This window comes from Sitophilus oryzae, unplaced genomic scaffold, assembly GCF_002938485.1.
Source record: "Sitophilus oryzae breed Bouriz unplaced genomic scaffold, Soryzae_2.0 scaffold_158_pilon_pilon, whole genome shotgun sequence".
NCBI lineage: Eukaryota > Metazoa > Arthropoda > Insecta > Coleoptera > Curculionidae > Sitophilus > Sitophilus oryzae.
The window spans coordinates 816,928-832,117 of record NW_022146269.1 but is presented as its reverse complement, the minus strand read 5'-3'; the positions used below and the strand labels follow the sequence as shown (position 1 = coordinate 832,117).

Sequence of the window (15,190 nt, the reverse complement as noted above, 5' to 3'; positions counted from 1 at the left end):
ATCTTTTTAAAAGTGAATTACCAGCTTTTCTCACAGAACGGCACGGCGGTCGACATTTGTTAAACTTCTCCCGTACCGTCTCTTCGAATTCCTTTCTTGATTCATAAACTCTCTTGTAAACCTCGTTGTTTACCATACCGCGAAAAAATCTAAAACCGATAGTTCAGGTGATTGAGGAGGCCCATGTAATTGGTCCATCTCTTTCTATTCCTGAGTTTGCATAATTATGATATAAATAATGTTTAACGTTTACAATTTGGTTGCATCTCGATAAAATATGTTTCTTTGGATGTGAGAGTATTGGCTATAACTCGTAAGCTATAGTTTGGATGTGAGAGTATTGGCTATAACTCGTAGTAATTTTACGAAAAAAAAAATTTATAGCTTATATCGCTGAAGAGCTTAAAAGATGGTGCAATTTATGTCATGACCAATTATGGTTTCCTTTTAAAAAAACATATGTTTATGTTATATGTCAAAAATGACAGGCTTTAGAAAACAAAGGAGAACACAATCTCATTAAGGATGTGATTATCTACAACTTTTATTTAAAAACTTTTTGTCCATAATAGATTATAATGGAATTAGGAACCATTTTTAAAATAGCCGACATATGTTTTTTTACCAAATATCTAGTAAGCGTAAGCCATATGCGAAAGGCCGCATATGTTTGCCTTCACAAAACTGCAATTCTTTTCCCATTTCTGTGCCCGACTCTCTAGCTCCAGTATTTTTCGGAGATTATCCATAGAGAACATCGTAAAAAACTGTACCCTGTATACCGGGTGCGTCTCAAAAGTGTGGCTCACCCTTATAACTTTTTTATTTTTTCAGACAAAAAAACGATATTTGTTATGTTAGTATATATGACATAAATTAGGATTGAATGACGTATTCAATTGTTTTTGGTCACTTCCTGTTTCACCGGAAATGACTACAACTTTTTTTTAAATAGCAACCTCGGTATTTTTTACTTTATTCGATAGAAAATGACATTCTGAATAGAATAACATATTATATGTCAACTTTTGACATTTTCGCTTATTTTCGCGTATTTTAAATTTCAATCTAGAGTACCATGGCTATGTTAAAAACACTAATTCTTAATCAAGGAGCCTTGGAAAAATAGATTTGATCGTCTAATGTTTTTAGTGTCTTGTCCTGGCCAGTTAGAAAATGCTCCAATCGTATTTTTAATCATATCTCAATTTTTTTCAAATGGAAAGAGGGTGGCTCATTAGCATATTTGGAAAAAGCAATTTTTTACGAATAATTTGATACCACACACTTGGTATATCGAGTCAAATTTTCGTTACGAACCGCAAGTTATAATTTCAAATAAACCATATGCGAAAATGTCAAAAGTTGACATATGATATGTCATTATATTCAGAATGATATTTTTTATCGAATAAAGTAAAAAAATACCGAAAGTACCGTTTAAAAATCAAAAGTTGTAGTCATTTCCGGTGAAACAGGAAGTGACAGAAACAATTGAATACGTCAATCAATCCTAATTTATGTCATATACGAACATACCAAATTTCGTTTTTTTATCTGAAAAAATAAAAAAGTTATAGGGGTGAACCACTTTTGAGACGCACCCGGTATATTATATGCTGAAAATTTATAAAGATACAAATAATATAATATAATAATATAAATATTTTATTTGTATACGTTAATGAAATTTTAAAAGATTTTCTAAAAATGTTTAATGCATGGTCTTTTGTTTATAGTAAAGTATAAAAGCACAACAGAAAGTCTTAAGGATACAAATTTAATGAATTTAAGCTTTAAGTAGATTACATTTTGGCTTTTGTTAATATTAATATAAAGACATGTATCTACATATTTCAAAATATTTTAATAAATAAATTTTATGAAATAAATTTTTGTTTATTTTTATTTTAAGCTTCTGTGGAATGTGATACTTCCCTGATAAATGCTGGTATAATGTGTGATATTTTGATATGATATTTTTAGTGTAAAAATATGTCATCATCATGTAGCCATCGTTGTCCACTGCTGAACGTAGGCCTCCTCCATATTTCTCCATGTCTCTCGATTTTGGGCCGTCATCATCCAATTTCCAGCAATCCTCTTTACATCATCGGTCCAGCGTGTCGGTGGTCTGCCTCTGCTACGTTTATCTGCTCGAGGTCGCCATTCTAACAATCTTCTAGTCCACCTGTCTTTAGATGTTCTCGCCACATACCTGCCCATCTCCATTTCATTCGAGTTACGTGTTCCACTATGTCTTTAATTTTGGTTTTTTGTCTGATAGTGTTATTAGGAATTTTGTCTCTTTTAGTTATTCCAAGCATGGCTCTCTCCATGGCTCTCTGGGCTACTCTTAAACTTTCTGCTGACTTTTTCGTTAATGTTAGAGTTTCCGCTCCATATGTAATTACCGGCAAGACGCATTGTTCATAAACTTTCCTCTTCAAGCATATAGGTATATCACTTTTAAAGGTCTCCCGCAGTTTGCCAAAAGCAGCCTAACCCAAACCTATTCTGCGCTGTATCTCGTGTGTTTGGTTGTTCTTTCCGATTTGTATTTCGTGCCCGAGATATTTGTATATATGTGTTTCTTTTATGTCGGCGTCACTTATTCTGATGTTCTGTGTCAGCACTAAGTTTGTCATTATTTGCGTTTTACTCGTATTTAAACGGAGACCGACTTTTAATGAGGCCTGCACTAATTCTTCGAGCATCTGCTTTGAATCTCCGATGTTATCTGAGACAAGGACGATGTCATCTGCGAATCTGAGGTGTGTCAACCTTTCACCATCGATATTTATGCCCCTATTCTCCCAAGAGAGTGATTTCATTGCGTATTCAAGGACAGCTGTAAAAAGTTTAGGCGAAATAGTATCCCCTTGTCGAACTCCTCTGCCTCCTCAATTTTATCTGTTGTGTCGTGAAGTTTTACAGTTGTGGTGGCATTACTATATATGTATTCTATAATTATATATAATATATAATATATTGTTCGAAAAATCCAAGGGTCAAATTGAATTACCTTATAAATGATGATCGATGATATTTTATATGTAAAATTATATGGTAGATATAATATATAGACAAAAACTAATATCGGTGTCTGGAGCTCAATTTTTGTCAAAAACATGATGGTAAAAACCGCATATTGATATCTGTTACCGTTTCGGAGTTACGGGGTGTTTTCCAAAAATATGCATTTTTAACAAATCGCTGTAACGTTTTTGCTATGGAAAATTTTGTATTTTTATGAAAACATTTCCAAAGCACCTTTTTACGTAGAATTTAATGGTTTAAGTATAATTTTTTTAAAATTAATAATTTAAGAATTATCAACAGAAAATTTGATTTTTTATATGGGACACCCTGTATATTTTTAATTTATTGAAAATAATTTAAAATTACCTTTCCAAAAATATAACACACTTGATATTTTGCTCGATTCCTCTTCGAGATTATAGAGTATACATATAAAAATTCGCCCGCTTTAAATAAGTAGGCTTTGAACGGCACCGGCTGTAATGCAAAAAAATTCTAGCTGTGAGCATCAATTAAAACGAATATAATATTTGCTATGAGGGATGCAGAATTTTATAACAATTTAAAATATATTTAACCAACATCAACACATTTAAACTATTTATATCTAATAACAATAAAAATAAATAGGAAACCAAGACATGAGATTTTGCTACAGGTGTTCGACATATCGACCGTCTTCTGTTATGAACAGACGGGGCAGTTTTTGAACATTTCCTGCGGAATTCATTAACTCAGTGGGGGTGAAAGATACCCTCTCATAACTGCTGAGTATTTCTAATTCTTGTCTAGATTATACGGAAGAATAAGGAACCTTTATTCTTCCGCAAATATAGCCATAGGATTAGATCCATGGGCACTAAGTCAGGCGGCGTCGACGACCAACGGCTGGGATCTTGGTTAGCTATTCAATTATTTTTTGAAAAAAATTGGCTGCAAAAATTTGCTGGTAACTTCAGCGTTCGGAGGCGGTGCGTCGTCTTGCTAAAAAAATATGTTTTCGAGTTCCATTTAGGGCATATCATCAATAAAGGGTCGAAAATATAGAGGGTGTCCCAAATAAAAATCAATTTTTCTGTTGATAACTTTTAAATTATTAATTTAAAAAAAAATTATACTTAAACCATTAAATTCTACGTAAAAAGTTGCTTTGGAAATGTTTTTTTATAGAAATACAAAATTTTCCATAGCAAAAAAGTTACAGCGATTTGTTAAAAATGCACATTTGTGAAAAACACCCCGTAACTCCGAAACGGTAACAGATATTGATATGCGGTTTCCACCATCATGTTTTTGATGAAAATTGAGCTCCAGACACCAATATTAGTTTTCGTCTATCTCCTATAGAAAATGGTGTTTTCATTTAAAAGCGTCGAATTCGACCCACCCTGTACATCAGGATTTTCAGAGATAGGTATTTAGTGCGATACCTGCATAGGATTACCTATTGGAACACTAAATATAGGAGTTGTAAGGATTTACATGAAAATTAAGAAAAATACAATTAGAAATAAGTTAAGAAAAAATTATAACTTCCCATTTTTTAATAGAGCACTACCCAGAGCACCACGTATATTTCATATTGAAGTTCAACCCATATACTTTTTTCTATATTTTATGATAGAATTAGGTATCTTTCATATCAAAATACTTTTAACTGTCAAATGTCTTTATTTTATTAAACCCTTCATATGCAGCATGTTTCAAACTGGTGAATACCGTTATAATGCCTGAACTAAATGGTTGTTGTTGATGTTTGTAGGTAGGACCTTATAAAAATCGTGAACATAATAAACTTTCTGTGTTCCAGGAGAAAATCTACTAAAACCAACTCAACCCTACCCAAGTACGAATCTATATTCGAGCCCATATCCTGCGCCACGTGCGACCAGGCATTTCAAAATAATTATTTTCTAGCTCTCCATTCCAAAACTCACGATTTCGAAAACAAATATTCCTGTCACCTTTGTCACAATTTTAGAAACCCTTCTCGTCATCATATCGAAATGCATTTAAGACTTCACGAAAACAGAGCCTACCAATGCCGAATTTGCGATAAGAATTTCCGCAGTAGTACTCTAGCAACCGATCATGAAAAATTTCACAGAAATCAGACGAGCAAACAATGCGAGATATGCGGAAAAGCTTTCTTCACTGCGGCTTCTCTTAATCAGCACCAGAGGGAGATTCATTTTAATGACGTTGACAGGCACGACTGTAAACTCTGTGGCAAGCATTACGGAAGCGCGGGAGGTTTGAAATGGCATAATTTACACCATCACAACGATTCCAGAGAAGATCTGTATGTTTCGTGCGATATTTGTGGTAAGAGGATTCACAGGGACAGAATAAGATCTCACGAAAAACTCCATAAAGGTGTCAAACCGTACATTTGTGAGATATGCGACAGAAAATACACGGATAAGAAAAGATTGAGAGAACATATGAATCTGACACATAAAAAGACAGGGGAGCAAGGATTTGTTTGCAGAGAATGTGGTTCCAGTTTTGATAATTGGACTTCTCTCAAAGATCACGAGATGGAACATACATCAAAATTGGACTTTATGTAATTTATAATAAAGACTAGTGAATAAGGAACCAAACATAAATAATTAGTGGACTGTAGTATCTAACATTTCTATTGCAGTTAAGGGTTGTAACTTTTGATTGTTAACAACAGCAAAACAAAACACTAATTCATCAGCAAATGATTAAAATTAGTTTTAATCATCTGCTGATGATGCTAACTAGTGATGAAAAACCGATGAATTTTAATAATCGAGTACTCGAGTTTCAAGCAATTTCAATAATCGAGCGATCACTCGAGCGAAATTTCGCTCGTATCTAAATATACGGTTTCTGCAATGTAGCAAATTCGTACGACAGGATCGCTTGCGTTCGTCACTCGTTCATAATCGAGCGATGTCGGTTATTTCAATAATCGAGTACTCGAGCAAATTTTCGCTCGAGTTATCCCATCACTAATGCTAACCTGGCTAGCGAAACGCGCATCCATTGCAAAAGTAAAGTATTTTGGTGTATTGTGGTGAATTAGTGTTTTGTTTTGCTAACATTTCTATATTAATAATAAATGTTACATTTATTCTAATTGTAAAACCTGAATACTATATGGTTAAGCTCACCAGAATATAATATACATCCATTAAATGTTGTTATGTCTTGATCGTAATCTTCTATTTATCATAAAAGAGACTTTTTACAGATATATTTCAAAATATACAGGAAGTCCTATTTTCACTACCCTTGTCGGGTAACTCTGTTGAGAAACGGTTTTCATGATCGTTGGGTACATTTTAGCAGTTTATTTTTTAACCAAAGTTCATTGATGTCTGTATTGTTAAATGTATACCTAGTAACAATCAACCTTATTGTAATATATCTACTAAATGGTTTATAATTCTTAAGATATAATAAAAGATATCCATAGACATTCATATTATACTATTGTATAAGAATACAGAGTAATCTGGTAAGAGTATACGTGTTCTGTATTTTGTGATTGTAATTTTTAGTCATGTACCTACTAGTTTAGTAGCAATGTGCTAGTCATAGTAGCGATCTTTTTTGTAGGTTGTACCTGGAAATTCATTCAATTTCTCCTTTTTATTCTACAAAGACCCTGTTACCTATATTTCCGTAAAATATAATAAATATATATGCGATTCTGAAATTCAGTACTTAATGTTATGCATGATTTCATATTATTGAATTAAATTAGTAGTTTATATATTATATAAAATAACAATCTTATATACAAAATTAACGTTAACTAATCTAAAAAATGATACACAAATTAAAATTGAAAATTTATCACAGGCCTTAATAAGTTTAATACAATTTAGTAATTTTCCATTAAATAAATCTAGAATATTGTAATAGATAACGTAAACCTGGCTGTATGAAATTTGAACAATTAAATACAAGAATTATTGTTAATATTTGCAGGTATATTTACAGTGTGTCCTCGGAAGGACCTAACCGTACTTTCGAACTGAGGTGAGTAAAGTTTCTAATTTCGCATTTTAGCAAAAAAAGAATTCTATACGCATAAAACAGAAACTAGATTCAAAAGTTTTAAATAACATACAAGATGGGTAAATATCCAGCAAAAGTTAAATCAACTTAAGGATAAAGTACATTTCATACAAAAGATATAAAACAAAGATACTTAATATCTGGTATGCTGTTATAATCCCGTCCTCATTTTAATTAAATTTGTAATATTAGTTTAGGAAGGTCTCCCAATAAAATCCTTTAAAGGCTTTTAAAACCTTTTTTTATATTTCTAAATGATAACTTTTGTACCAGAACTCTCTTTGCTCTTTCACTTCACACTTTACTCTTTGTTCTTGAACTCTCTTTGCACTCTTTACCTTTTTTTTACTCTTCGATACGTTCTTATTTTTCACAGTTTCCCTCAGGGTAGCCATTGTAATTTATTCATTATAATTAAAGTTAAGTTATATTAAAAACAATAGTGCACATTAATTTTACACCCGAAAAGACTCTCAATAAGTTGGCCCTACAGAACAGGACCACAACAAAAATTGGCGCAGCGAACAGGATTCGGGATAGTTCAGGACAAGAACAAGACACAAAAAGTGCACACTGCATGTGTAGCATTAATAGATGACGTTGTGTTTTGTTTTTGTTCATCAAACTATACGCTTTACTTAAATTCATGTTTTTAATAGGTACCTACTTTAGTAAATAGATTTAAAAAATAGCGTTGAAAATTGATATCAAAACATTTTCCCGAAACTTTTTAAACATTATTTCACATTGCATGAACTATATTCTCGAGCTCGAGTAGAGCCGTTTTCTTGTTTTTTTTAATGCACCTTGTATATTTTTTCGAAAATTTTATGAAATTTTCCTATGGAATGTACAGAATGAGTAATTTTTTTCTACAAATACAGAGTCATTGGCGTAACTACAGGGGTGACCGGGGGTGCCGCCCCCCCCCAGTTACTGCTGTGCACCCCCCAGAGAAATCCTGAATTATGACTCTTGGCTACGTACTAATTTTTATTTGCTTCTGGTGCAGTAAAAATGACGTTTTCTAGTTTTGTTTAGTTAATATTATTTTGTTGTGTTCAAAAAATGTGTTAATTTTTTTTTTAAATTTGTAGGTATTTAAGTAATCTACGGGAACACGGTTTGATAACCACGTCTATGAAATTTATTGATAGATAAATTCATGTAAACGTTTTATTCAAAAAATGCGTTTTTAAAATTATTTTTCATTTTCAAAAAAACAAAAGCCCTAGGCCCCCCCTGGGCTCAGCCACAGCCCCCCCCCCTCTAATCTAATTCTCAATCTATTGAAGAAATATATATACAGGGTGTTCCATTTAAAAAAAAATGAAGAAAAATTATTTTACATTTTAGAAAATTGGGCGTAGAATTTTGAACGTCCTGTATGATTTACGATTACCATATTTATAGCAAAGTAAATACAGATCATATAAAGTATAAATAAAAGTATAGAAGATAAGAGTATAGAGAAGTATAAATATAGTATAAAAAAATATTTTTAATAATTTTTTACAAGATAAGCTGAAAAAGTTATATTTTTTGTTTATTTTTTAATATCTCTGAAACTATCGAAATATATTTACTCATATCTTAGGATTATGTAAGGTGACTTGAAAGGAAGCTCGAAATTCAATAATATACAGAGTGTTCCATTTAAAAAAAATAATCCCGATCCACTCACACTTTTTTGAGCCACCCTATAGAAGTTAGTATTTTCCTGAAATACATTCCAGAACATACCTTAGGTTTGAACTTAAACAAAATTCCCAATTTTTTCTCATTCTAGAAGCTAGAATATGGTCCGTCTGAGGATACACTACTGCATATTTAATGTTTAATGTATATGGGTGTCCCAAATTCACACGTCATCGTTGGGCTTTCGAAAACTAGAAGATATTAGACAAAAAAAATTAAAAAAATCTTTGGAAGTATTCAGAATTTTTAAACCTTTAAAGTGGCATTTTGATCCAATGATGAGACTCAAATATGGGGCACCCTGTACATTTCTATTTATTAATTGTAATCGGTGTCTGTAATATTAAAATAAATGTTTTCTGGTAAGTAATATAAAAGTTAGAACTTTATTTTATGTTTCATTTATTTGCCTACTATACATGATACACTTTAATGCTGACTTTTATTAACAAATGTATTGATTCATTATTGATTGAGATTGTATTATTGATTGAAATATCAGGTAAGTATATTAGTTTGGAAGTGTACGATTTCAGAATGTATACTAACAATTCTCCGTTTTAGAGTGGAAGATGTAAAACCAGAGATTAAAATAAAAGAGGAAGAAGGAGTAGTCGAAATAAAAGAGGTAGAACGCCCGAAAAAAAGGATCAAGAAAGCAGGAACGCGTAACAAAATTGTTAAAGTGGGTATCAAAAAAATAGCCGGCCCAGGAAAAGGGAAACGCGTGAGAGTACCTAAAGGCGAACGACCTCTCAAAGTAAAAGTAAAAAAGGAGATAATGCGCAAGGCCCATCCTCCTCCAGTAGAACTGGACGAGCCGATCGAATGTGACATATGCAACTCCACGTACAAAAACAACGTGGCTTTTGCCCTGCATACCATTCGCCACTCCGAAGACAACAAGTACTCTTGTCATTTGTGCACGTACAAAAATATTTCCAAGTATCACATTGAAATGCACGTTCGCGCTCACGAGGGTACTACCAAGTATAAATGCGAGATCTGTCAGAAAGCGTTTACCGTCAGTACCCACGCCACAGAGCATAAATTTTTCCATACCGGCGAGAAGCCGTTCCAGTGCGAAATCTGCGGTAAGCATTTTATGTTTTCTCGGTTCCTAGCTGCTCACCGACGCTCGCAACACTACGAAATCCTCACGGGCAGCCCTCTGGTCAAATTCGATTGCAAAATCTGCAACAAGCATTACGCGTCCGCTTCGGGCCTTCGCAGGCACAAGCTTAGTAAACACAACGACGCTGGTGTAGACTTATCGGTCTTGTGTGACATTTGTGGCAAACGTTTGTCCAGCAAGGAAAAACTAAAGTTCCATAGACGTATCCATACCGGGTACAAACCGTTCGCTTGCCAGGTGTGCTCTAAAGCGTTCACGAAAAAGGACCAGCTGATTGAGCACGTGAGGGTGCATACGGGGGAAAAACCGCATATTTGCAAGTATTGCGGGCGGGGTTTCACACAACGAACACCGTTGAAAATACATGAGAGAACGCATAGCGGTGAGAGGCCGTACGTGTGTGCTTGTTGCGGAAAAGGTTTCGTAACCAAAACGTCTGTCGATTCGCACATGAAAAGCTGCGGGGGTAATGTGGTGTCCGCTTTCGCGGCTACGTGGATGGGACACCCGTTCCAGCAAATGGGACAATCGTCCAAATATTATCCTTTGTAGAATAAGGATCGTTATTAGAGAGCAAATAAAATTCATCAAAACATACTTGAAATATGCACATATCTACGAGTATATATGCATTTTTATTACACATTATTATATGCAATACAGCGTTAAGGGAAATTAACTAAATGTCAATTAATTATCAATCTGCTATTACCGGAAACGACTTTACCAACTGGTACCGAACACATTTAATATTATCGGTCGGATAATTTTGAATTTAAGAAAACAGAAACCTATTCATATTCAGGGTGGTCCGAGCAGTATTCCGGAAACTTCGGCAGTATATTCCAGGGGCGGATACAGAAATTTATTTTAGGGGGGGCCCAAATAAAAAGTAATGTAGAATAATGCTGTTTAGAGCGCCATTTTTTACCAAAAAGGCTAATATTTAACCCAATTTATAAATTTTAGGGGGGGGGGGGCTCCGGGCCCCATGGGCCCCCCTCTCTATCCGCCACTGGTATATTCTGCAAATAAAAATATGTAAAAAAGTTCGTATAAATATATGTCCTAAAATGCTTAATTTCGGAGATACAGGGTGTAGAAGTTTCATTTTTATTTCAATTTTTTCCAAATAATTTCTGAAGTAACATAAATATTTCGCTGAAAATTGGTGTCTGGGTGTTTTTTGACATGAGAAATTTAATTTTAATGTCAATATTTACTCCTATTTGTAGGGGGCGCCACCTACATGTGTTTTAACTGTTTTGAGGAGTAATAATTTTTCGTCCGTACCTGTATAAAAGTACTGAGGGAAAAAATATACATTTCCGTGACTTTTTACGTAAAAAATGTCTCTTAAAATCGCTACGAGTAACCGTTCTCAAGATATTTAGAACGGAAATAGTCAATAGATGTCATTATTAACAAAAATTAAACACGTTGAGTAGATAGTTATTTGACTATAATAATAAATTCGGGAATTTTTTTTTAAATTAATCATAGTTTTTTCTTCAAAAAAAATCATAACTATTTAGTCAGCATGCATGTTTAATTTATGTCAATTATGACAGGTATTGATAATTTCTATTCCAAATATCTCGAGAACCGTTACTCGTAGAAAATTTTACCAAGAGACCTTTTTTACTTAAAAAATATCGTAAATGTACATTTTTTTACTCAGTAGTTTTATACAGGTACGGACAAAAAGTTATTACTCTTCAAACCAGTTAAAAATATAGGTGGCGCCCTCTACAAGTAGGAGTCATACTGACATCAAAATCAAATTTCTCATGTCAAAAAACTTCCAGACACCAATTTTCATCCAAATATTTACGTTACTTCATAAATTATTCGGAAAAAATCGAAACAAAAATGAAATATCTACACCCTGTATCTCCGAAACTAAACATTTTAGAACATGCATTTATACGAACTTTTTTACTTATTTTTATCTGCAAAATATGCTGCCGAAGTTTCCGGAATACAGTTCGGACCACCCTGTACATCTCTGCATAAAAATGTAAAGAAAATGTATATTATATGTAATTGTGCATATATCATCAGCTCTTTAATCATTTAAAAATCTAACTTGGTGACGGAGAAATTATACGATAATATGCTAAATATGTTATAATGCATTTCAAAGTGTTTTCTGGAAATATTTTTGAGGCGCTGTGCTTGAATAATATTAAGATTTTTGTAGGATATGTCTCTAATTGTTAAATGTCACGTTTTATATAACAATAACGATAATAATAGAACATGCTGAGTAATAAGATTTACAATGATGGGTTGGTTAATCAAAACCATAGTTCGAAAAGTATTTTGTAATACGACTTCCTGTAACAAGGTAGTATAACATAAATATATTCCAAATTTAAAGTTTATGTATATTTATATTTGTAAATTAATTTCATACGTAAATAAAAGTCATACTTGGCTATTTTTTTTCTTACTTGGTTTAGGTGAAATTTGACTTTGAAACCGCCCAAAAATGGTAGTATAATGTTAAGAAATTTAAAAAACATTACTTGAAAAAGTTGATTATTTGTAATTTTATATACAGGGTGTCCCACTTAAGATGGATACAAGCCAATATCTTGATTGTTTGTTGAGCGATTTTTTTCATTTTTGGCAGGATATATAATCGATTTAAGTTTTCAGATAGCATCCATAATAATTAAGATACAATACAAAAAAAACTAAATATTTTCAATTTATTTTGTTTACTTTAAAAAATTGTTTTTTAAGTTTGCTAATACAAATAAATAAAATGAGTTACAAAATAATTTAAAAAACAGTTTTCAATGGAATCTGAAATATGATTTTTATTCGTTTTATTGAGGAATATTTTAAAAAATCCAAATAGTTAGATATTTAAAACAATCACTATTAACTTTGAAAAATATGCTCTAAACAAAGATTTATAAAACAATAACGAACTAAAAGTCAACATCTTCGACCAAACCACAATAAAAAAAACATTATTAATTGATAATTGGTTATAATTGAAAAATGAACTTTTTCATTTGTCAACAAACAATCAAGATATTGGCTTGTATCCATCTTAAGTGGGACACCCTGTATTACAAATTTATAGCCATTAAGAGATGAAAAAAAGTAATTTTTAACCAAAAGCAACCGAAGATAGTCCATTTGTTGGTCAAATATATATTTAGTGGTCCTATATTTGATTAAATTTATTGCATCAATTAATTGTTTTTTTAAGAAAAATTAAATTTAATTGGAAAAATTAAACTTGACTGATACAAAGTACGGATAACTTCCCCATTTATCAAGATCACACTATTAAATTCGTAGTTATACATTCTGGGAACATATTTGCACATATGGCAGAATATAATTTTCATAGTTTATTTATAAAACTATTTTAGATTTTATTAAAATGAAACTAATATAAAAAATTGCTTAACTAACTTACTATTACAGCAGGCTTATTTTTATAGAAAATCAAAACTAAATAAAAAAAAATAATAAAAATTCATCTAAATGGTTGAAAATTGGTATACTCATTTGAAATGAATATAGCAACAACTTTTTCAAATCAAGTTTTGCAAAATCCAGCCAATAAACTCATTTTTAGCCTTTTATTAGACAGCAACGATCGCCAAATTCAAATTTTACCAAAGCAATAAATAAAAATGCCTGTAATCTATTGTAATCTTATTAGCCAGCATAATATTTAAGTATATGAATGAATAGTTTTTAATTTTATCTTTTAATGTTTGTTGTACAGTAGTTTTGTTTTGTTTATACAATTTTCAAATAGGTATTCAAGGGTATTTTTAGTTTTCCAGTATATTATTTGAATTTTAGATTATATAAAATAAACTAAATAATAATAACTTTTGGAAAGTCCTTCCATTGTTATTGATAATAAATAAGCCATAATTCCTATTATTACTTTTTAATTACGTTTAAAGCCTGAAGAATGTTCAGTAATAGAAATAGTAGAGCACCAATGGAAATGCTATTTCTACTCTTAACATTATTTTTGGTAATTACAACACATCTAAATTAGTTTTAATGTTTTATAATTGATTTATTCTTATTTAAGTAGTATATTTAGTTTAATGGGACTTACATTTTGCGGCATTAGTTACTAAATTATAATATAATTTTTTTATTTTTCAAAATTCAATAATTTATACGATTTCTACTGATATTTTTTCATTCGTACATACACGTGTTTATTACTCTCGTATCTCGTTATCTAGAACATTACTGATAAAGTTATGTACATAAATAAGGTGTAAAGATTTTTTTTTTAATTTTGAGATACTAATACAATCTAAATGAAATAATGTAGTATGTTACACTGGCAGTAGAAACCAATTATCTTTAAAATAATATATTTTTCTACATTATTTTTGAATATTGTTTTGAAACGTAATTTTTGGTTTATGTAAGTTTTATTTTCAATAAAAATTATATACATTCTTCTGAAATTATTATAATTTTTAATAAATGTGTTTGTAATTAATGCTTATTTTTTACTATCAAAATGATGTCAAATATTGTACTTAGTTAAAAATAGAAAAATAAAGTTGTTTTGGGGACCAGAATACTTTAAATTATATTTTTATTTTTCCTAATAAATTTCCAAGTTTGTAGGTGTACAGGGTGGGTCAAATTCGACGCTTTTAAATGGAAACGCCCTTTTCTATAGGAGATAGACGAAAACTAATATCGGTGTCTGGAGCTCAATTTTCATCAAAAACATGATGGTGAAAACCGCACATCAATATCTGTTACCGTTTCGGAGTTACGGGGTGTTTTTAAAAAAATGTGCATTTTTAACAAACTGTAACTTTTTTGCTATGGAAAATTTTGTATTTCTATGAAAACATTTCCAAAGCACCTTTTTACGTAGAATTTAATGGTTTAAGTATAGTTTTTTTAAAATTAATAATTTAAGAGTTATCAACAGAAAAATTTATTTTTAATTTGGGACACCCTCTATATTTTTATTTAACTGTAAAGAATTTAAAATTACCTTTCCAAAAATATAGCACACTTGATATTTTGTTATAAGCCCCTTCGAAATACAGAATTTTTAAAAGTTCGCCACTTTTAACTAGTAGGCTTTGGACCCCTTATTGCTGATATGCCCTTAATGGAACTCGAAAACATATTTTTCCAGCAAGACGACGCACCGCCTCTGAACGCTGAAGTTATCAGCAATTTTTGCAGCCAATTTCAAGAATAATTGACTAGCTTACCAAGATCCCAGCC

General features: G+C 31.6%; 2 protein-coding genes across 2 annotated transcripts in view; both read left to right on the top strand.

Annotated features, from left to right (window-relative positions):
* Positions 1-5,048: 5,048 nt before the first annotated feature.
* Positions 5,049-5,615, top strand: LOC115879872 (zinc finger protein 596-like). Its single transcript, XM_030896893.1, has one exon. The coding sequence runs from the start codon at positions 5,049-5,051 to the stop codon at positions 5,613-5,615; it is 567 nt and encodes a 188-aa protein (XP_030752753.1).
* A 466-nt stretch (positions 5,616-6,081) lies between these two features.
* LOC115879903 overlaps positions 6,082-15,190 on the top strand; it is a 45,515-nt gene continuing 36,406 nt past the window's right edge. The window contains exon 1 of the mRNA XM_030896947.1: positions 6,082-7,062. Coding sequence (XP_030752807.1) covers positions 6,965-7,062 — 98 coding nt within the window. The 5' untranslated portion in view covers positions 6,082-6,964. The remainder of the gene's footprint in view (positions 7,063-15,190) is intronic.

Excerpts from the sequence above, each read along its gene's own strand:
- LOC115879872 (XM_030896893.1), top strand. The coding sequence starts at position 5,049 with ATGCATTTAAGACTTCACGAAAACAGAGCCTACCAATGCCGAATTTGC.